We start from the raw sequence: 24,420 nt of genomic DNA on the forward strand, positions 1-24,420 counted from the left end.
TATGAAAACATCCTTGATATTGATCCTTATAAATTTGACTAGGCCGACTCTCTGTGAACATGCACAAGTGACATAATATCTTAGCTCCCAAGACGGGTCGTGCATTGGCAACGTAAGGAAATTTAAATATTTCTTACAGAGCTACCATCCGCTTACCATCAGACGGCCCATTTGCTTGTCCAACTAAAAGTACTATAAAAAAATGTTTATCGGCTAAAAATATGGTGTCATCTGGGGATCTAATGGGATAAAAATATATTGCATGCTGCAGAAATCTTGTCTTTAACCATCCGTTCGTACAAAAACTGAAATTAAACAAAAATTATATCAAAACAAGTATTATTTCGATATCACAGGAAATGAGATCTAGAATATAACATTGTTATAACAAAATAGTACTTCATAATTAAATGATTTCTTCAGATAGAAATAATAAATCATAAAATGGATAAAAATAATCACAAACTCATTTTCTATGCAAATCTTAATTATATCATATTCAAAAACTATATTATATCCACAGTAATCGAAATGAAACTTATGGTTAATTTTATTGTACGGTTGAAATAAACAAAATATTTCAAAATTAATTGTTTACCAAGGGATTATTTGTTTGACATGTATGGTTTACATTTTGCCCCATGTGGGACACCAAGTTGTCAGAAATGAAAAGACCGCTGGCCTTTCTGGGAGGCAGTAACCCAAGCTCTCGAGCAATGAGGGCGTGTTCACGACTGATGTGTGGAAGTCTTGAAAGTTGATAACACCATCCAGGTCAACATCCATTCGCTTAAGCATAATATCAACTAACTCCTGTAAAAAACATATCATCGCTTAGAATTAGAAATATACTTGGCACTTTATTTGGTGGTAGGGCTTTGTGCAAGCCCGTCTGGGTAGGTACCCACTCATCAGATATTCCACCGCCAAACAACAGTACTCAGTATTGTTGTGTTTCGGTTTGAAGGGTGAGTGAGCCAGTATAACTACAAGCACAAGGGATATAACAGTTCCCAAGGTCGATGGCGCATTGGTGATGTAAGGAATGCTTAATATTTCTTACAGCGCCACTGTCTATGGGCGGTGATGAACACTTACCATCAGGTGGCCCATATGCTCGTCCGCTAACCTATGCCATAAATAAATTAAAAAAAAAAAAAAATATCCCAAAGAATATGGTATAATGTCGAGTAACTTGGATATTTTACAGACGAATGTATTATATTATGAACAGTTATAACTCAGTTGATATTATATTTGGAGTGTGTGTGGTGGATATTCCAGTGAATTTGGTGCCGACTACTCCCACATACCAATCATGTGGGAAAAAAAGATGAAAAACAACTAACCGGCGAAAAAAAAAATGGGCCTAAACCACTGAGTTTTATCTTTCTTAATCAGTGAAGCCAGCTTGTGTTGGAAACATTCAGTCAGAAGTGTGTGTCTATTATATGCCAACTCGCACTATAGCAGCGGAGTAGAATAATCTCTAAACTTTGTTTAAACGCAGCCAACTTCGACAGTTTCAGTCGCTTGGGTGTCTCAGTTTTATAATACACTATTATCTACACGAAAGAAGCGTAATTTATTTGTTGTGTAAGAATTATATAATATATTTATTCAACAAAGAAAATTAAATGCATTACGACTCCTACATAATGTAATAGCGGGAAATGTTATTGTGTAGAACGTAAGCTGTAATAAATGTACAGCAATGAAAGAAACCTACAACTGTTTATCGCGACAGTTGAAATAGATTTCCACTTCATACGATTAATCTTAGTTCAGTGAAAAACTCTTGTATAAATACATTTTTATTTTAAAAATAAGCAACAATATCTTTCAATATCAAATACACAAAGCTCTTAAGAGGACAGTCCTTGCGGAACGCCAAAATAGCGCTTACTATTTTCAAAATATCTTAAAACTGGAGCATTGATTATGGATGAAAAAAAACATTCAGTATCTTAATAGATAGATCACAAGTTTCACCGGATGATATTTATAAAATTTGTATTAATAACCTAGTAAATTCATCGTCAACGTCACTCCAAACACTGAAATCGACCTTTTCTATTAACATTTTTTAAGCTATTTAGCTGCTAGTTTATACATGTATTTTTGGTTAAATGGGGACACAAAAGTGTAAATAATAAGTTCACCGTGTTAAATTTCTGTTATATCACACAATATTATAGTAATTTTTATTTAAATATTGCTTACTTTTTGTCATTCGTCGTCCATACTTTTTAGTATGGAGAAAATAATTTGACGGTTTTGACTTATTATTCGACATCGCTGTCAATAAATTTTCAGTCCCTCCCCAGAGCCCAAGGTGGGAGCACGTCAGTTTTTATTTCGAGCCGACTCTTATAATTTCGCGAATCGTCTACGCACACATAGACAAGTTAGTATAAGGGTGGGGCGCGAGTGTCGTGGGATGCAATTGTTAATTTTTACTTTTCAAGATTTATCGACTATTAGTCAAGTCACATATTGTTAAGTTAGTTCTTTGATAAATAAATATTTTTGTAATAATTAATCAAAATTTAACTATTTTAATTGGCTTTTTAATTACCCTGTATGAATCTACCCCATGGCGTACGAATTTACCGCATTTACTGTACGAACGTACCCCTACCATACCAATACGTGGGGTACATTCGGACAAATATTTTATGTAGAAAAAACCTATAACCCTTTAACCTTTTGTCATAATAGTTTTGGACTTTTTTATAACAAACTATAATATATTTGTTACACTTAAGCACATAAACTAGGTAAATACGACAATAAATCACTTAGTAAAAAAAAAATCTGAAAAGTGTACGAAGGGTAACCACTTCCCCTAATGTCGAATTAAAAGTACAAAATTGTAAGGATGAACATAGTGAATACCTGAATGTACCTAAATGTTATGTAATTTTTGCACTATCCTGCTTATTTTTTTCTCTTAATACGAAATTTAAAACAAACGCCAACTCATACCCATAACTCATGTCGTTTAGTTCGTCTACTTAATTCCTAATTATTTAAATGCTTAATTAAAATAGTGCATAGTGCTAAGCAAAAACGGTTGATGTACATTCCATTTTGTACTGATGCTATACTTAGTTAGTACCTTTCATGACCAGATACCGTCAACGGGCCGCCCCCGTGATATTTGTGTAATATAAAATAATTTTAATTGACTTGTTTAACTAAGAAGATTTTTGTCTTTAGTTTTTAGTTAATTAAAAAAAAAACTGATTAATATTTACCTCCATTATTTTTATTTATAAAATTTAAGTAAGTGATGTGTCTTAACGCCCTACTTCGTTATACCTACCAACCTTAAAATATCCAGAAAATAATAATTATTTAGTTAGAGGAGAGCAGTAGAATCAATAAAAATCATAATGTATATGAGGCATCTTAATGCACTCTGACCGCACCCTATGCTAACAAATAATTTATAATTATGTTTGCGAGTGACAACCTTATAGCTAATACATTACTCGTAATTAAATGTATTTTTATAAATCCTACGTTATGAACGCGCAATGAAAATTTAATTTATTCGTTGGACCTAAAACAAGCAACTAATTGTCTCCGGGGATGCGTACGATACACTGCACAATGCAACTGTATTATTGGAAAGTACCTATGTGTGTGTTCTAAAATAAATTTCCACGCTTACAAACTACGCTCTTAAGTCTGGCTAGTCTTTATTGATCTGTTTACTAGCGACTCGCCACAGCTTCGCACGGACTATAATAATATTAGCAAACTATTCTGTCGCAGATTTAAATTGTGTTTCGCAGTATTTTTTTTAAAACTGCATTTTTATATAACTCTGTTCATTGCATGCTATGCATGCCGTAGGAGCCTTGTGTTGGAACTTTGTTTGCAATTATCATCTTAACAGTAGCTATTGTGCAAGAATAAAACTTAGTGAATTAGTCTTTCAATTAGAAAATACCCGCAGTATTTTTAAAATTAGCGAAAGAAAGAAGTAATGCTGCGTAAATATAAGGTAACCGGTAGTCAATAGATACCTCGGCTACATAAAATCCGGTTGGTTTTTCGTCGATATTTAAATTTTTTCGAGAATTATTATTGCCGCTAAATTTTGTAATATTGATTTGACATTTCAAAAATTAGCTCTGGATTCTGATGCGACATATAAATATATCATGACATTTACCATTTCGATGCACGAGAAATATTAAAGAACATGACATTAAGGCTCGTCACATTAATAGTCTTGTTTTAAAGCGGTTGAAACTACGAATCGGTGTTACTCATATTATAATATTATACAAAAAAACCTTATCAAAAACGCTCTGCATCTTCTGGTATACAATTTATGTATATTGCTTTAGTAGTTTTTGTTTCGATTAGGCTTTACATAAATACCTCCTCTTACATTAGTATAGACTAAAAAATAAATAAAGATGTATTCAAATAATATACAGAATCTTCAGAAAAAGCGTGGAGTGAATGATTGTTGACTTCCAGGCAGGATATACAACATACATATATAACTGTATTTAACAAACACGACAATATTTTTAGATGTTGAAAAAGAGTTTCTCGCCGATTCTTCTCGGTAGAATCTACATTCCGAACCGGTGGTAGTTTTACTTAATATAGTTTGTTAAATGACGATTCAAAAGTACTTGTAAAAGCCTACTTGAATAAAGTATAATTTTATTAGATTTGATTTAATTCCCCATTAGAAAACTCCAGAATTATGAAATATTTATCAAAACATATTTGTATCTTGACTAAACACTTACAATGATTTTTTCTCTTATGAATGAACATGTCCGACCCAAATACGTTTGGAATTGCATAACGCACTATACGGGTCAGTGACCCGATACATGTTTGAATAAATTACTTCTATGCAACCTGAATGTATGACATACTTGCTAGTTGAATTTTATAAAACAATTAATTTACAGCAAAAGTGAACGAAACACAAGGAGTAAACATCGAATATGTTTCACCAGTCGCTTTTTGAATACCTTCGAATAAAAATATGTTTAAACAAATTCAAATAATTGCCAATATTCAGATTTAAAAAACTGTCGCTGTGTTTTTCAAGCTCTAAAGACTAAAGACTAAAAAGCGTAGTTGTGAAAATAATACTTTTACAAATATATTTTTTAATTACTCTTATCTATTTTAATATCAGGCAATTATTTGATTTGTTTCTACCTTTAGAACTATGCGTGATCTCCCGTCTTTGTTTGATTTCCATGTGAATCTGCTAACTTAAACTAATTTCTCCTATTCAAAAAGATATCGTATTTATAATTTTCTTTTAACAAAATCGTTTTCCGTCTGACACGTCACAAGCTTTATAAATATATCTGTAGAATTTTCGAAACCAGTCATTCATGTATTTTTGCAATTCGACGAAAGAAATACAAGTACACGTTATACATCTGCTGTCATGTCTGTGACTTTAGCGGCTTTTCTCCGCTACGCTCTTAAATTCAACATACGGCTACGATCCAACGGACAGTTTCTTCAGTGACACTTAAAGTAAAAGTCAAAGCAAAGTTTTTGCCTTCGAAGTTTTCGTCGATATTTTTCCGGCCACATTGAACACTAATACTTACGGGTCATTTCTGTGCAGATAATATAAAAAAGACAAGCTAAATCTGTCAGTTTGTAGAGCAAATTTAAAGTAATTGAGCAGCTTCTGATATTACAGAATGTTACAGCTGTTAAAGAAGCTACACAGGTTATATTTATTTGCATATTCGTTTATGTCATGAAGTATTGCTATTTTTCTCAAACAATTTCAATCTGTATTGTGACTGTGCTGCTCGAAATTGTAGATGAACTTTATTTATTTTTCTGTGAATTGTTGGGCTACTTCAAAAATACAGTATAAGTGTATATATCGGTAAAAGAATTATATTTTAAAGGAGATATCAGGTACCTAGCGTCTGAAGGACTTTCACTCAAGCGAATATAAATTATAAATTCAAATTCGAAATGTCAATATATTATATTTTTGGGATCGGTTAATTAGCGAATTAACTTATATAAGGAGGAAGAGGTTCATGACTATTTTTGTCAAAACGAGTCACTTTGAACGAAAGAGCAAACTGAACAAATGAATGGTATAAACTTGTTTTCAGTAACAAACTTCCAAAGAGCAACTTCTACTGTATATATATCTACGGGATTATATGCAACTGGATCAATGCAAAAAGTACTTGAAGTTATCTCTCTCGTATCTCGTAACTTGAAAGTATTAAATTATGTCATTAGTTTTCTAACTGTGCCATGCAAATGAATACTATAATCTGCTGATGAGCTTAGTCAAACTTCAAAAGAAGTTTTATTTCCCAGTAATACATCCGTATGGCTTAGTTTCTAAAAATACATTGCGTTTATAGAATAAACGTACATATCAATATTAATATTACATGGAGGCGAAATAAGAAAATTTTCCGGGAAGAGAAATATCAGTTTTTCATACAATGATGACAATATGTGATGCAAATCTGTTTATTAGAAATATATATCGTTGCTCTCGCGGTTCACGGGTACAATTGTACTCGAGTACAATTTTCGCCAAAGCTCAGACGACTCTTTGACATTTTATTGCACTATTCTTGATATTTATCCCCAAAAGTTTATTGTCGCCTTGTTGAAATACAACAGCAGCTCTAGAAATATTTTATGTAGTAGACTAGGTGTTTGGCTTTAAATGGACTAGTATAGTCTACCGACGTTAGTCGTAGTGTGATAGTATAAATCCTAAATAAACAACATTTATAGCTTTCTATATTAAGATAGAAACTACCCCTATTGAAAAAAAGTTGAGCTTAAATTAAGAGCGAATAGAAGCCATTGTTTTACAAACAGATGTTTTACCTAATACGTGCGGGCAATAAAATTATTCAGAACCTGATAGATTTAAGGTAACAACGATTTAAATTATTCAAGTCATGTCTCAAGCTCCGCGCTCAATGGACAGACGTCAACTGTCAACCACGTGCACAAGTGTTACGGCTGTTAAAGAAGCTACACAGGTTATATTTTCAATATTTTATTATAGACTATACGTACTGATTCATTTTACATTAATAAAACTTGAAGGAGCTCTATCAATTAAACAAGCTAGATATTATAACGGAGAAAAAACTGCTAAATATATAAAGTAATCATTTCTATATTATGTGATGAACCTTCTACAAATTTTCAACTCTTTCCATCACTCCTAAAACAAACGATAACTGACAGAAACACGATGACAGCTGAAACATGAATATTACAGAGAGCCATTAATAGAAACGAAGTACTGTAACTCTTTCAAATATCATACCTTATTCTGTCATTGATTAATAAATAAGTAGCCACATCCAGAAGTGAAATCTCTATTCAATCTTTTAATTCGATGGGACAACAATTTCAATGATAGAAAAAGGATGCAGGAACGTGCTTTCCGAAGCATAGGTAAAATAACTAAGAATTTCTCAAGAGAAATTCGAAAAGTTTAAATTAGTCCAATCCGCGGCTTAAATCGAGGTCCTCGAGATCTTCAACATTATTAAACTACTACCTAACGAAGCTGCCAATTATATTTATAACTAACATTAAATTCCTTAAAGCTATAGAACGTAATTTATGCACAGTCTATTATTTAATTCCAAGTAAGCGTGTCTAGAATTATTCTAATAAAAACATAAAAATTAACACTTAAAAAGCTTGTAGTTCTTTTTTTATTCGTCTGAAAAATTATTACATTTATGAGGATCAATCGAGCTAGCCGTGTTCCGCGTAATATTTTATTTGCATAAAAATTCAAATGCATCAACGCGGAATAAAGCGGAACTCTTTTCTTTTAAGCTCCTGGTTCTACTATTTATGCTCTGAAAAAATTTGCATTTTTAGACAGATTTATTAAAACCTATACGTCGTTTTATTGAACAATTATAAAATTAGCAATTCGGTAGATATTTTGTTAACAAAAATACTATATATAAAAGACAAAAATTTTGTTTTAATTTAAATGTTGAGAATACCTAAAAGAAAGACCACAGTGGCGTGCATTTGGAGAGGCCTTTGTCCAGCAGTGGACGAATGTGGGCTGATGATGATTATGATGATGATGATGAATACCTAAATGCTCTTTTAACAGCTACACTCCATACCTTTACAAATAAATCAAGGTGACTTAGCAATTCAAATCAGAAGACTTTATTTATATAACTTCACAAATATATCGACCAAACGTACTGTAGATATGGAAGTACAACAAATATATATTTATATAAAATACTTTAAACTAGACGTAACGGCGATAGACACACTCCGATTCGATTATTCAATTGGCAAATACAAGTATAAACAATTATAATAATATACTCTGAAAGTATTACATTGGATTAGCATAAAGTATGACATTTGCTATGTTGCTTACAAAAAGCGAACTTTTATGTTTTGCGTAGTGATGCTACGGAAGTAGAACACAAGTAACACGTGAATTACTGACAGAAGTAAATGAAACTCGAAGTTAAGATTCTGTTGGGCTACTTAAAAGCGAGTGATTTAAATAGTATAATATTTATTTATTTATAGCAATTCGAAATATATCAAAACATCAACAAAATCTATTCATATGATAATTATTCACAAGTTAATTTTAATATAAACAACTCTCGCTCATTACTGAAAACGGTATTTTCTAAAACAGTTAAACAATTGTGATGTGTTGTGACCTTGCTCCATCAAATTTACAGACACGAGGATCATTGCACAAATAATTAATATGCCTGATAAAAGAACGATATACAAGGTATCTTTAAATTTAATTTAAAATATATATCCAATACGTATAAGTAACAGATATAGGCATATAAAATATTAAAGAGAAATAATAACGTATGAAACATTACGAGTACTATTTATTAAAATCATTTTTATATATACACATGAAATAATAATAAATATTTGCGGAATTGGAATACTTTCACGGGCTTCGTCTGTTTCGCAGCACTCTTGCATCATGTGGAGATGAAATAATACAAGTAAGTATAAACAAGCATAGAATACGACAAACATTCATGGTACTATAGTTTAATTATTGAGTAACAGGAAATGAGGCTGTGCTCGGGCCAAACAGAAAACGTCATCGAGGGTTTATTGTCGATGACAGCTGTATGCATGTGTCTGAAAAGATGCCCAATGCTTAAATTAACTGACTGTTGCATAATACAATGCATACCCAAAAAAAAAATTCCTAATGGAACATAGGTAAGCACTACAAAAGGAATTATTAACATTCATCTCCCGATGATTTGAAAATGATTTGATGGGGTTGAAAGTTTGTTTGGAAGTTAGTTATTTTTCATGTTAGAAGTATGAAAATTGTTATTTATTTGTATGTTAAAGGCAGTTGATTAAGTAATTTGGAAAATTATAATTTTGGATATTAATGTTCTTGGCTTATGTGTCTGAGTAAAAGACAGACGTTAAAGAGGGTGGTTAAATGAGGTAAATTAATTTGTATTGAAGAGCGTCATTTGCGAAATTAGAACGGAAATTGTTCTTTAGGCTTCTGTTATATAAGTAGAAATTTAACTCTTAAGAGGATAGATTTGTTAATAAATATTTATACATTTATTGAATTAGTCCATCATTTATGAGGTTAGAAATATAGAAATCAGTATTTATGCTTCTATTCCAAGCAGAATATATTTAAGAAAGCTGTTTAAAAAATCATAACCATAACGTTAGATTAGGGATAAACATATCTATATACTAAATAAAAATGTTCAATTTAATATTATGCATCTGAAATACCAATAATAAATAATTAAGATGTTATAAACAAAGTTGTATCACTTTTTTTCAAATTACCGATCTAATTGTTAAAGTACGTAATTGCTTTTTAAAAACTGTTTAGTTTAATTTGTTTCGCTATTGTTGAATACATTTATACAGCCTGATATTAAAATATACCGCCATTTTTTTTAAATGGCGGTATTTATTTTTTAATTTATTTGTGTTACTTAATCACCCCGTTAAGGTGAAGGTTGTATAACCAAGATGGACTCAATTATTTACAGTGATATTTAAAATATTAATTCAAATTGTTTTAAGTAATAATGTTCAATTCATTATTCGATCAACTATATTGACTGTAAATAGTTATACAAAAGCTTCCTTTTGGTTTAGAATTATAGTAAATTAAGTATTCTGTGAAATCTTATGGTTCAATTTTTAATCGTTGATTTACACATATAGTGTTTCGTGAGGTAAAATTACGTTATGGGCAATACAATCTGTATGTATCAAAAAACTATAATATTAGTAAATTTCAGTGGGTTTCTAAATAATGTTTCCAATGGCGTTTAATGTAGCTCGTAATATATAATTTAATTTGTGATAATTATTAGTTTTTCTCACATTTTATAAAGCATGTTTTTGATTATTTGTAATGGTACGTTATAGAGCAGAATTATTAAAATCATCTCAGAACGTGCGGCTTTAACATATATAATTGAAAGCGAGTGACGCTACGCAGAATCTAATTAAGGAGACTACACGAGCTAAATGCAAGTTTTATAGTGCAAAAAAGTATATGATCCAATACAGTAAACCAAATGAAAAAAATATATGATAATCTTCAGAATGTAATTAATTTGGTACTATAGAAAAAAATCACCAAGTTACCTCTAAAAAAATCTTTTAACAAATAATAACTATACTTATATACATTCAATAATTCTGGTCTTTTGTCAGATTATTCTACAAGCAATATACTACTATACCTCTGTGTCACTTTTTTAGTAAAATCAATAGATTTTTTTAAAATCAGATATTCTTATTTTCGAACAAAATGCGTCGATTCGAACAAAAACATCAATTGAGAGTGATTACATTCGATCCCCTTGAACTCGAAGCAATATGATATTTTTTATTAAAACTACTATGGGGCATATTTAGATACATATTTTTTAAATACATACTTTTATAATTAATAAAAATATAATTACTAACATATATTTATTTTTTACAGAATAAAGAAAGCGACGGCAGAACTTTTCAAAAGCTAAATCTCTCGGAATTTCGTAACCGCTACTTTCGAAAAAGATCCATAATTTAAATCATTAAACCATTTCGGTTTGGTATGATATTGTTTTATATTAGTTCCTCGAAAACAATGACACGGAAGCTACTTTGCGTAAGAGTTTAATTTTATCGATTTTGTTTATAATAGGAATTAAAGTTATGTATGAACTAATTTTAATAATAAAAAAAGTAAAGTTGTAACAAAAAAAATGTAATTGTTGTGAACCAGAGAACTAGAATATTTAGAAGTATCAATTGTACGTAATTCAAAAATTTTATTTTTTTTGTAACGTCCGCCATATTGGATTGAATATAGCAGCAATTCATGAATCGTGCATTGTCATCGAGACTTTCATTCATACAAGTGATATTAAATAAAAGATTTTAATAAAAAAATTAACACTAAATGTTTTTTTTTGTAGTACCAAATGTAAATAAAAATATTTTAAGTTTAATTAAATCAGTTTTATTTTTTAATCATTTTCGAATAACAGTCAAAAGCAATACAAATAATTCTAATATTCTATCAATTTTTATGAGATTTATGATTAAACCTAGTATGATTAACCTAGTTAACCAATGATTCAACCAAATCGACTTGACGACATCTTTTTCTAGTAAATATTTAGATGTTTTTTTTTTTTAAAGTGAATATATATTTTTTCTTTGTGAACCGATATTAATAAAACGAACAAACACTACGCTATATGTTACCCCACGGTTACTACACTACAGATTTCGAACACTTTTATTATATATACGATTTTATTATATAAATAGATTATCAAACTTTTATAAAATGTTAAAAATTGGTATGTTTTAATATTTAGTATAAGAACTAAGTGTGGTATAATAATATAAATAAAAGAAAAAAAAAGGTTAAAACTAACTGTCTATTTTATTGTATACAAAATATAAATAAAAATAATGTAAGTTTAATTGAATCAGTTTTATTTTATAATCATTTGTTCACTAACATCGAAAGAAATAAAAACAATTCTGTTGTCCTATCTATTTTTTATGAGATTTATGATTGATCTTACATCGCTCGGTTTGGCGCCATCTATTAGAATATTTGGGCGTAACCTCGTTACCTCGCTTAACCCTTAGTTCACGGGCTTGCCGTTTTTGTCGATTTTGTAAGTGTGTGCGTGCGATTCTCAAGGGCACTTAGCTCTTGTAGTCCTCTTAACAATCAACATGTTATAAATTAAATCAATTACATATTTTTCCCAAATATACTGTCGGTTTTGTTGAAATTATTGTAAAATAATTTCAGGCCAATTAGCGTGTTAATTTTAAAACAAGGCTACCTCGATTAAAGCATCGAAATTATTAATTTTTGTCTCATGGTAGATTTTCAGATAACTCCTCAGCAAATTTAGCCTGAAACCGCCATCTATTGAGCAACCTTTTCCAATTAAGTATGTCGTAAAGTTCATTGAAATAAGTTACCCCTAGCCATCGCAACAGTTTTAATATAATTACATAGATGGGGCTACTTAGCGTAGTGTAGCAATTAGTTTTAATTAACTACCTATAAAATTTTCTTTTAGTATGTATTCAAAATAAATGAGGGATAATCCATCTAAGACAGTTAAATTGCAAATCGTAAATACATTTAGCAATCTTATATATAAAAATAAGTGGCATTTTTCGTTGTCACTTTATAACTCAAGAACGGGCCTATCTATCCTTATCTATTTGCCTGTAGCACCAGGTGCATTTCTTGGATGCACCTGGTGGTACAGGCAAAACATTCGTTATATCATTGATTTTAGCAACTATTCGATCGGAACAGGAAATTGCATTGGCACTTGCATCTTCGGGAATTGCTGCTACATTATTAGAAGGTGGTCGAACCGCACACTCTGCATTAAAGTTGCCATTGAATGTCTGATTGAAACTCCAATTTGCAATATTTCGAGAAATTCTGCTATGGCAAAAGTTCTGCGATTATCGTCAATTATTTTATGGGATGAGTGTACAATGGCGAATAAAAAATCACTAGAAACATTTAATCGAACAATGCAAGATTTACGTGGTAATCAACAGCTTTTTGGTGGCACTTTGATATTACTGTCAGGGGATTTTCGTCAAACATTGCCTATCATTCCTCGATCAACTCCTGCTGATGAAATAAATGCCTGTTTGAAGTCATCAGTTCTTTGGAGATATGTACAAAAATTTACACTAAACATTAATATGCGTATTAACCTACAAAATGATCCAGCTGCCCATGAGTTTTCAAAACAATTGTTAGAAATTGGTGATGGCAAAATATAAATCGACAGGACCAATGGATTGATTGCTATACCGAACAATTTTTGTATTATTGTGCAATCCATAGATGAATTGATTGAATGTATTTTTCTGAATTCTTCAGAATTATATAAATCATGATTGGTTAAGAGAACGCGCCATTTTAGCACCAAAGAACATTCATATCAATGCTATTAATTTTCAAATTCAAGAGAAACTGCCAGGTGTATTCACGACATATAAATCAATTGACAGCTATGAATCAAGATGAGGCATTGAACTTTCCAGTTGAATTTTTAAATTCATTGGAACCGGTTGGTACGCCACCGCACTGTTTAAATCTGAAAGTTGGTTCTTTAATTATATTATTGCGAAATATGAATCCACCAGAACTGTACAATGGCACCAGATTGACAGTGAAAAAGTTATTGCCAAATTTGATCGAAGCTACGATCTTAACTGGTAAATCTAAAGGTGAAGTTTGTTTGACGTTTGGTTTGTCGCGTATCCCTATGATTCAAACTGATATGCCATTCGAGTTCAAACGATTACAATATCCTGTTCGTTTATCATTTGCGATGTCCATCAACAAGGCCCAAGGGCAAACACTTCACGTTTGTGGTGTGAATTTGGAAGAATCATGTTTTTCACACGGCAAACTTTATGTTGCCTGTTCCAGAGTCGGTACTCCCAGCCGTTTGTTTATTCACAATCAAAATGGAAAAACCAAAAATATTGTTTATCCAAATGTTTTGAATTATTTTTTTAAATAGCTAGCAATTAAGTAAATATATTTTTTTAAGAAATGAATCGATGTTCTAACTCATTTTTGTATTATATCACTTTATACGTAGCGAAGCCCGTACCGGGCCGCTAGTATATTTAATAAATATTAAGACCACCTGACCAATTAGTAAGATAATTATTTTCGCCCACGAAATATATTTTTAACATAATATCAATATTATTGACGGGTCACGATTATTGAATTTTTTTATTAAAACTAACTTTCTATGATCTATGATTAAAAGGATCGGGCGTCAGCTCGCACCAAAGCTTAGTAAAAGTGCCGCGCGTGCTGATTCAAACTACGCTGTAAGAGCTCATCGGATCCATAAAAACTTGATTCACATCACATGGTACAAACCTGATAAGGGATTACCTGAGGTGGTAATCTGACATAAAATGCCAATGATATTTAACTCTTGAAAGTTTAATCATTTATTTAATATTCAATTAGAAATACTACCTTAACGGCCTCCTCGACGTCGTCATCCCTCGAGGCCTTCGCTAAACTCTTCTTCATCAATTGATACATGGTCTCCCTCCTCAAATGCCCTTCACCGAGTAAATCGTAACACTGAAATAAAAAAAAATATATAATACCCAGCAATCAAAAACTTATACAATTTCAACTCTTAATAAGTTTAGTATCATTGGAATCACTTTCATAAATTAATAAGTAGCCGCACTTTCAAAATATAACCAAAGGCATAAGAGCACAAGAATACTCTAAACGTCACTATGATTATTATATATTAAATTAAAATGTATGTCAGTTGTCTACTGATTAGATGATGAATATTTTACGTCGTGCTCTTTGGACAGCTATTTTTCACCGTAAATTAGGTTTTAATTTTTAAGCCTAAGTTTTTTTTTATATAAGGAATCATCAAACGGTTCAATCACTGTTATATGATACACCATTAGATATGTCTCACTGCCTCAATGTCTTTATGTGTTTACATTCTGCAGATAAATTAATGTAGTACGAAATTAAAAATAGTGTTCAATTCAGTAGGACTTTTATTTAAATAAAACTTAATAGCATGTGAATATCCCATTGCTGGGCTAAGGCCTATTCTCCCTTTGGGAAGAAGGTTTGGAGGTAATTTCACTACTTGGCTCCAATGCAGATACACATGCGGTAGAATCTCATTGTTATTATTTACAATTTTCAGCAGGCTTTCATCACTATTTATAGGCATTGACATTTTCAGGTCGGAAATATTCAATTAGTGTATTCGTGATTGGTTATATCTGTTCGAGGTTAATAAAATATTATATATTATAAAGAGTAATTTATAATATAATATTATTAAATACATTATATTATAAATTACTTTTTTTATTAATATAATTATGTATTTAAACCATGGAATTATTTGAACCATAGGTTTTATGCACCTGTAAAGTCTAGTGTAGTCTACAACATTTATAAAACGGCCCTAAGGTGCAAGCAAACAACAGTTCATGTCATTTGAAAATGCGGCGACTATAAAATTATACGGTCTCGACTTCGCATTCGCATTTAAAAATTACTTTAAAAACTACGTAAATACGAACATAAGTATCTGATTATTAGGTATATATTTATGTTATAGGTTAACGGACCGGCAAATGGGCCACCTGATGGTAAGTGTTCATCACCGACCGCTGCCGCTGTAAGAAATAATAATAATTACTTACATCGCTAGTGTCATCGCCACATACCACCGGAATTAAGATGTTATGTCCCTTGTGTCTCCAATTCACTAGAGTTCAGTGTTAAAGCAGGAGAGTGTTATCACTGCCTATTACGAGACTCAGGAAAAAAATAATGACCAGACCCAGGATTCGAACCTATAACGACGGACTTACAGCGTAAACTACCCGTAAGTCTAACGAGGCATGTTTCAATGATAAAAATTGTCATACTACCATTAGAGTTTAACGTAACAAACCGTGAAGGCATAATTTATCCGTTCCTCTAAGTCACCACGTAGGTACAGCGACATAGCTTTAGCAAACGTAGACATGGTCACATATGGGGACGTGCCTCGGTCCAAAGCGACCATGACTCGCTCCATCATATAAGCGTCCGTCATACCAAGGCCAGTGTGAAGAACATCGCGGAAATGTGCCCTGAGAATATTACCATTATAAAGTAAAGTACCTAAAAGTGTCAAGAAAAAAACTGTAAATGACCTACAGCTGTTCATTTTGCGGAGGTGTTAAGGCCATTATTCCATAAACTGCCCCAATAAGGTTGATGAACCAATTTGCATACATGTACCAGATTTCCATCCGACGCATACATGTTTTCTAAGGAGATGACATTATTCCCTTTTTTATAAAAATATATTGTAGTAATTTTAAGTAATTACTACATTAACAGCCTGTAAATTTCCCACTGCTGGGCTAAGGCCTCCTCTCCCTTTGAGGAGAAGGTTTAGGAAGGAATACACATGTGGCAGAATTTCGTTGAAATTAGACACATGCAGGTTTCGTCACGATATTTTTCTTCACCGCCGAACACGAGATGAATTATAAACACAAATTAAGCACATGAAAATTCAGTGGTGTCTGCCTGGGTTTGAGCCCGAAATCATCGGTTAAGATGCACGCGTTCTAACCACTGGGCCATTTCATCGGCTCAAGTAATTACTAAGATTCCTAATATCCCCTCCAGTAGGCTTAAAGATTGTGCTAGGATTGGACTACAATAGCACAAGGGTTCAGGATCGAACCTGCAAGTTTTTACATTCCTGCTAGGCGGCCCAAAACCATTGCGCTATTGACGCTTTATGTTATTCAGAAATATTTTTTGTTTAATTAATTGACGTTTGCAATATGGGTGGCTTTGCCTGCCTCGGGGTATCGAGTTAATGACGTACGTATTTTTACGCATACATATCTATTTTTGTTTTACGGTGAATTTTTTAATATATTATTATTATTGGTTGTTTACGTAAATAATATATTCTCATTTCTTAATTATTCGAGTAAATTAAAATAAATTATTATACCTAAAATATTTTATGGTTACGGTTTTTTCCTTGTTGGTAGCACAAGGCCCTAGCCTTGTGTAAGCCCGCCTGGATAGGTACCACCCACTCATGAAATATTCTACCGCCAAACAGCAGTACTGTTGTGTTCCCAACGTTGGTGGCGCATAGGCGATGTAAGGAATAATTAATATTTCTTACAGCGCCATTGTCTATGTGCGATGGTGACCATTTACCATCAGTTGGCCATTTTGCTCCCCCAACAACTTAGTACATGATTTAAAAAAAACGTAAATCTCGCCGAAATAGCACAATTACTTTAAATGGTACGTAAAAATCTTAGATATTGGTAACCAAGTGCAAAGGAAATAAGTCGACATCTGTGTACGTTTATTTTTGCGATCTTGTGATTGTAAATGCAGCGACGCTGCCCGCGATGGGAGTATTGTGCTACGCGAACGACACCCTCATCACGGCGACGGGGCGAACCTTTCAGGAGGCGGCCCACCTAGCTGAGGTCGGAGTGTCGCTTACAGTGGATCGAATCGGGATGATGGGCTTGAGGTTCTCTGTAACTAAAATAGAGGCCTATTCTACGGTCCACGCCGAGGTCCCCCTCGAGGAGCGTCTATCATCGTCCAGGGGACGGTGAATAAGGTGCAGGCTCAGGTGGTATCTGGACCTTATCCTGGACGGAAGATGGAGCTTCGGGCAGCATTTTGTCCAACTCAGTCCGAAGCTCATCAACGCTGCTGCCGCCTTAGGTCACCTTCTACCCAACGTAGGAGGGCCGGAAACATCTTGTTGGCGTTTATACTCTCGCGTGGTGCGCTCTATGGCATTGTACAGAGCACCCGTTTTGGTGGACTCCCTCACCGCTTGTAACAAGGCTCTTCTGCGGAAATCACAGAGGATCATAGCGGTGAGAGCGATACGGGGTTATTATACGGTGTCGTGGATGGTGGCGACACTTCTTGCTAGCGATCCGCCTTGAGAACTACAAGCGGAAGTGCTTGCGGAAGTGTACCAGTTCCGGGTGGTAGCAAGGTCAAGCGGCGATCGTCCACGACTGGTGGAGGTGAAGCGAGTCAGGGCTTGAGCCCAGGGAGCCTTGATTAGAAGGTGGAAGGAAGATCTGGGGTCCCCCTCGGCAGGCTTGGTGACAGTGGAGGCTATCCGTACCCACTTGAGTCGCTGGGTGGAACGAAGACAAGGCACACTTTTTACCGAGCACTGCTGTTTCGGTAGGTATCTGCACCGGATAGCGAGGCGAGAGATGACACCCTCCAGTCACGAGTGCGGCGCGCCTTCGGACACGACCCGTCACACCCTGATTGAGTGTGCCGCATGGGGGCGTCAGCGCCCTTTTCTTGGCGACCATTGTAGGCGGAGACCTCTCGCTGCCGAGCGTGATAAACGCTATGATCGACAGCGAAAGTTGCTGGAAGGAAATGGTCTTGTTCTGTGAAAACGTTATGACACAGAAGGAGGCCGCAGAGCGGGAGCGTGAGAACAGTGCTGCCGACCCGCTTCGCCGAAGAAGACCGGGGAGAAGGCGTCTTCGGTATGGACACCTTCCACTCCATCCATAAGTCTCGCCGGGGCTAGGGGGTCTCTGTACCCTGAGAACCCCCTAGGAATTGAAGGCCTGCAGAGTTGGGCCTACTGTCAGGACGTCACAGTAGTATGCGCAAGCTATCCCGTGACGTCTCCCGAAAAGACGGAGTGGGTACCGCCGGTTTTTTAGTGGGTATTCTGGTGCCTTCAGCGCCGGCGAGACACACATACCCCCACATGGGAACGCGTTATGCATTTTTCCAGCAAAAAAAAATAAATAGCGGACGCGCAAATGGGTCACCAAATGATAAGTGGTCACCACATAAACAATGGCGCTGTAAGAAATATTAACCATTCCTCACATCGCCAATGCGCCACCAACCTTGGGAACTAAGATGTTATGTTTCTTGTGCCACTTACACAGTTACACTGGCTCACTCACTCTTACGATAGGTATATACTCAGAAAGAGATAGGATACTTTTAATGCATAACGGAGGAATCCGAGCCCTATTATCTCCCCTTGGTATTAAGTCCATACCTATTCCATAACCTAAAGTTGAGTCCTACGCTTTATCGTCAACAAACTTGAGAGACGCATTTATAATAAACTCCAAATATACTTAAGTTTTAGTTCTTAATATTTTATAGGCTTCTCAAAACTAAATGTCTGCAAACAAATTAAATGAAAATAAACTTAAGTTTCGTTGTTCGCAGTACCAACACAATTTTGGCAGTATTTTCAATACATGCATGCGAATACAATATGTTTTCAAAACGGATCAAATGTATTTTGTTCAAGTAAACTTTATGAATATTTAAGTATTTGATAACTATTTTGAACAATTATATCTACTGGTTTAGGTAAAGAATAAATATAGATAACTGTATATCTATAAGTTATTTATCAGTCTTATCACTTTTTTAACTTGTTTACTTCTTAGTTTCAAATCACTAATATTACTATATAATTGTATCAAAACTAATAGCCGTCACAATTTAAAGTGATATTTTATTGTAATAATAGAAAATTATCTAGTAGACGGAACAGTATTGACTGATTCTCACAAGTTCAAGCCTAGAAAATAACAACACAAAACCTATTTATATTACCAACAAACTACATCCCTACAAATGTAATAAAATTTCACAGAAAATTGCCACGTAAGTTCGATCAAGCGCATACAATGTTATCGTAAATTATATTACACTAACGTTAGGATATCTTCAGAAAAGTTGTATTATTTATATTCGATGTTTCCATCCTTAAATTTTACCATTATTCGATGATGTTACTGCACATTAACTTCTATACCATTCAACTCAACCAATTCACTAAATCAATATATTTTTTAATGATATTATTAGACAAATATGCAAATGGATAACTTAAGGCAAGTGGTCCACATTAATGGTGATTGTTACATTAGCGCTGTAAGAAATATTAACCATTCCGTATATCACCAAAAGCACAACCAACCTTGCGAGTTAAAACGTTATATCCCCTGTGCCTGTAGTTACACTGGCTCAGTCAACTGATATACGTCCACAGGTACGGCAATGTCTGTCTGTGATGCAAGTATATAAGTTACTTAAACAATTGAAATATTAGTTATTGTTTTACCTGGATATTAAGTCACTTCCAGCCGGTTTCTCATCGCGTTTCTGTATTTTGAAGAATATGATCATGATTTCTGTAAATTAAAAAAAGATTTTCGTATGGATCTATTGAAGTACAACTTTCAGAATATTATAGTTTATAATTTCAGAATGGAAACTATATCATATGTTAACATATTGCATTTTTTTATACTAAAGCTTAAGATCCTGACGTACTCTGAAATAAATGTATCGTGATAAAATCATAAAATACAAAAAAATTGCTAGTCTTCAAAATATCTATGGAAAAGTCAACAATGGACGTGTACGAGACACGGAGAGAATAGATTGATTGGACTATGCATTTTATACAATAGAATTTCACTGAAAAATTGATAGCTTTAATAAAGGCTTTAAATAAAGGTTTTTTTCATTGTATATTCATCTAAATGGTTCCATAATATATATTATTTATTAAATACAAACGAATTTCGTGTTAAAACCATATTATTAAAAAAAAAAAACAAGAATGTCTTGTACAAATGTGTCAACGATAGTTTGTATGTTGATATATATATATTAACTTAATTTAAACATACATAACAGAGAAAATTAACAGCCTGTAAGTCCCACTGATGGACAAAGACCTCGAGGAAAAGCTTTGGAGCTTATTCCGCCACGCTGTTGCTATTTGTAAATTGATGGAAATACGTGTTGTGAATTTTCATCCAACTAATTTTAATGTATTAAAATATCATGTATTTTTATCATGTATTTTCTTCCGCGAAAAACACTATTTTTTATATAATAGAGAAGCCAACGGGTAAATGGGCCACCTGATGTAAAGTGGTCTCCAACGCCCATAGATATTGCCGCTGTAAAAAATATTAGCTATTCCTTATATCGCCAATATGCCGCCAACCTTGGGAACTAAGATGTTATGTCACTTGTGCCTGTTGTCACTCCGGCTCACTCCTCCTTCAAGCCGTAGCACAACAATACTAAATATTGCTGTTTAGCGGAATATCTGAAGAGCGAAGGGTACCGACCCAGGCCCTACCACCAAGTGGAGATGTCAACATAAATTCAACACGTGAAAACTTAGTGATGTTTACCCAAAGAAACTCTCAATTTTAGATTTAGATTCACGTCACACAGAGGATCTCTCTGTCCTGGAGGTACGCCTCCAGCAGGCTTCTGAGATAGGTCGGCACCCCATGGTATCGGAGTGCCTCCCTTATCGTCTCAAAGACTGTTGAAGGCGTGCGGGCCACCGCATCCGTCGTCCAAGTCTTCAGGGCGTCCAGAGCGTTGACCGACGACCGGCCCGCCCTGAACCCGTACTGAGCCTCTGAGATACCCGGACCGACCTCCTCGAGGTACTGAACGAGGCGGGCTACAAGGATCTTCCGAGAGAAATCCATCGGCCGACCTCCCTTCGGCAACAGGACCAATTTTCCCTCTTTCCAAGGCTTCGGAAACTGCACGTTGCACAAATATTCTTGGCCCTCTAGCGGTCGAGAGCCATCTCCATCTCACGCTCCGGGACATGCTCGCCTGGATGGGTGAAGAGTTCCCCGACCAGGCGTAGGAGGAGGATTGAGGCCCGTCAGAAGCTCCTCCCTGGCCTTCTCCTTGGCCTTGCTTATCGCCAGCTGCAGAATTTTTTCAATTGGCGATAAGCGTCCAGCATCTATCTCTCCAGATCCGTGTCGAGGCCGTTGCGCCTTTGAGAGCGGACGGAGGCCCTCCGCGCTCGGCAGCACGTCACCCGAAGGTCGGCGATTTCGGGCGATCATCAATAGACGTGCCGGCGCAGAACCCTGCGCCGGGTCCGAGGCATGGCCGCATCGCAAACCTCCTTGAGCGAACTGCGCATGCGGCCAGCTCCTCTGCCCTGGCACCCTTCCTCTTCCCTGCGGAACCCCACCGCTGCACGATGGCGGCCTCCTTGACCGGCTCGACCTAGCCGAGAGACCTGACTCATCATAATACAATAAATATTTATATAATTTTAATATTGCTACTTACGTTCCAATTCGTCAAAAGTAAAATGAGTATATTTCTGCATTTCAATCCACATTGTTCCGTGTTTTTTTCTAAACCTTATCTCTTCCATGGGATCCAAAGCTGAATCCAGAGATGCCGACATGTTGATGTATGAAGACAAAAAATTAGTTTTGTTAATAAATGTGATCTAGTTATTATAATACAATTAATGTCGTAAAAATTTTGGTTAATTTTGTAACAAATTGACAGTTTATAATGACACCAATAATATGACACCGATAATGGCGTGAACTGTCATTTAAGTATTTACATATGAAATGAAACAAAAATAAGTCTATACATATTAAAGAAGTAAACATGTTTATGTTTACTTACTATCACATTTATGTCGTCCTGACTGATTTCGGTCACTTCGGTCAATCTTAAGAGAGACCAGCCAACTACGCAGGACATATTATAGTTCCCAAGTGTGTGCGCAAACTCAGGTCCTCTCATAATACACGACGGAAGGCAATTTCGAGACAACGGGAAAAAGTTCAGGGGCAGGATCATCAACTTTATCTGCTATACGAGACATGAAAGAGATATCAAACCACTAGATGACTAGACCAACGAGCCGTATATCAATGATGGTGGTGATTATACTAGGGATACGTGCGCTTTTGCTAGTCCAACTAATATAAAGAATAAAATAAAACTAAAATCAATTGGTGGACATTTTGTTCACAGATTTTGAGCTGTACTGATGTTGAGTTGTAATTAAATTAAGTAACTAAACTTATTGTAAGATTTATAAATTTTGGTTTCTACAATTAAAAAGTTATATAACAAAAATGTTTTCTTCAAATCCATACCCGCAGAAAAAGGTAACAATTTATTAAAGAAACATTTTTAGCTCGAATTTTTTTTTTAATATTTCATCTGAGCAACAAATGAAGTTCCTGACTAATAAATTATATAAAAATATTTCGCATTGCTGTTTTGCCGACAAAAATAACAGCATTTACATATCTCAGCTGGGTTAAGCCAGAAGGCTAATGTCACCATGCCACTCCTAAGCGGTTTGATGGATACACGTGTGGCTATTAACACATGTAGCTTTCCTCACGATGTTTTCCTTCACCGTCGAGCTTGAGATGAATTCTAAATACAGATTTTGCATATGAAATTTTAGTGGTGCCTGTCTGAGTTTGAACTCGCAATTATCGGTTAAAATTCACGTGTTCGAAGCACTGCGGCATCTCAGCTTTGACGAAAAGAAAATATGTATTAAAAAATAATGGAAATAAGTTAAAAATATTTTTTTGCTATAAACATTCCCGTTGTTTACGCTTACTTAGCTTACTCTAAAGTTCATGACAATCAGCTTCAAACACAACAATTTTATTAACACGTGAAATTCACAAAGAAAATAAAAATAATGGATATATTTTTTTCTATAATTTAGTAATTGTATCATATACTCACGCAGAGTTTAAAAGAGAGAGCAAAGTTAAAAGTTAATCGCGCGCAGCTCCAGCTAGAGCGGGCGATGTCCTATTGGTTGGGCTAGTGATACCGAACTGAATGCAGCTTGCACCGAATGCTAGACGTAAATGCCTCGATATCCTCGAAGGGGTCTTATATATACTGCTGGTATCGATTGAATTTTATACAACGCAATAGATTGCTTATGTAATATTGTAAAATATATTTTTCATTTTATTTTTTTATCTCAATTTTTCAAACCTACGTATAATGTACAGGTACGTAGCACATATATACGTCAATTATTAGAACTAAGACGACATGTCTTTTGTGGTTAGCGCATCTCATCGATACCTCGGTGTGACTACGGCATTAAAAATAGTAATTGTAAAAGTAAAAAGTAAAGAAATTGTATTTATTTATAATTCGTTTTTCGGATATTTTCTATTCGAGGCATTTCACGTGAAGCGGAAAAGGGTAACACATTTTTATTTTTGCTTTAGTTTCATTTGACTGAGTTGTATGAAGTGTCATGACACGAACGAATTTATTTATTATTATTAACATTCGTAACGTTCCATTTCTAATTATACAATTATGAATCCTTTATCCGCCGTGCCGTGATGGCCCAGTGGTTAGAACGCATGAATCTTAACCGATGATTGCGGGTTCAA

General features: G+C 34.3%; 1 protein-coding gene across 1 annotated transcript; it reads right to left on the reverse strand.

Annotated features, from left to right (window-relative positions):
• Positions 1 to 545: 545 nt before the first annotated feature.
• On the reverse strand, positions 546 to 22,421 carry LOC113403887 (calaxin-like). Its single transcript, XM_026644515.2, has 5 exons — positions 22,301 to 22,421; positions 20,295 to 20,364; positions 16,071 to 16,251; positions 14,597 to 14,707; positions 546 to 813 (listed from the first exon to the last, which is right to left on the reverse strand). Exons 1-5 carry the CDS (start codon positions 22,419 to 22,421, stop codon positions 628 to 630), a joined length of 669 nt encoding a protein of 222 aa, XP_026500300.1. The 3' UTR covers positions 546 to 627.
• Positions 22,422 to 24,420: the final 1,999 nt, after the last annotated feature.

This window comes from Vanessa tameamea, chromosome Z, assembly GCF_037043105.1.
Source record: "Vanessa tameamea isolate UH-Manoa-2023 chromosome Z, ilVanTame1 primary haplotype, whole genome shotgun sequence".
In the NCBI taxonomy this organism is placed as follows: Eukaryota; Metazoa; Arthropoda; class Insecta; order Lepidoptera; family Nymphalidae; genus Vanessa; species Vanessa tameamea.

What these genes read in the sequence shown, in the direction of transcription:
- LOC113403887 (XM_026644515.2), bottom strand. Translation starts at nt 22,421, where the DNA reads ATGTCGGCATCTCTGGATTCAGCTTTGGATCCCATGGAAGAGATAAGG. An exon ending in GGAAGTGACTTAATATCCAG is followed by an intron (nt 16,252 to 20,294) that starts GTAAAACAATAA and finishes TAATATTCTCAG; the next exon opens with GGCACATTTCCGCGATGTTC. An exon ending in ACGTCGAGGAGGCCGTTAAG is followed by an intron (nt 814 to 14,596) that starts GTAGTATTTCTA and finishes TGTTTTTTACAG; the next exon opens with GAGTTAGTTGATATTATGCT.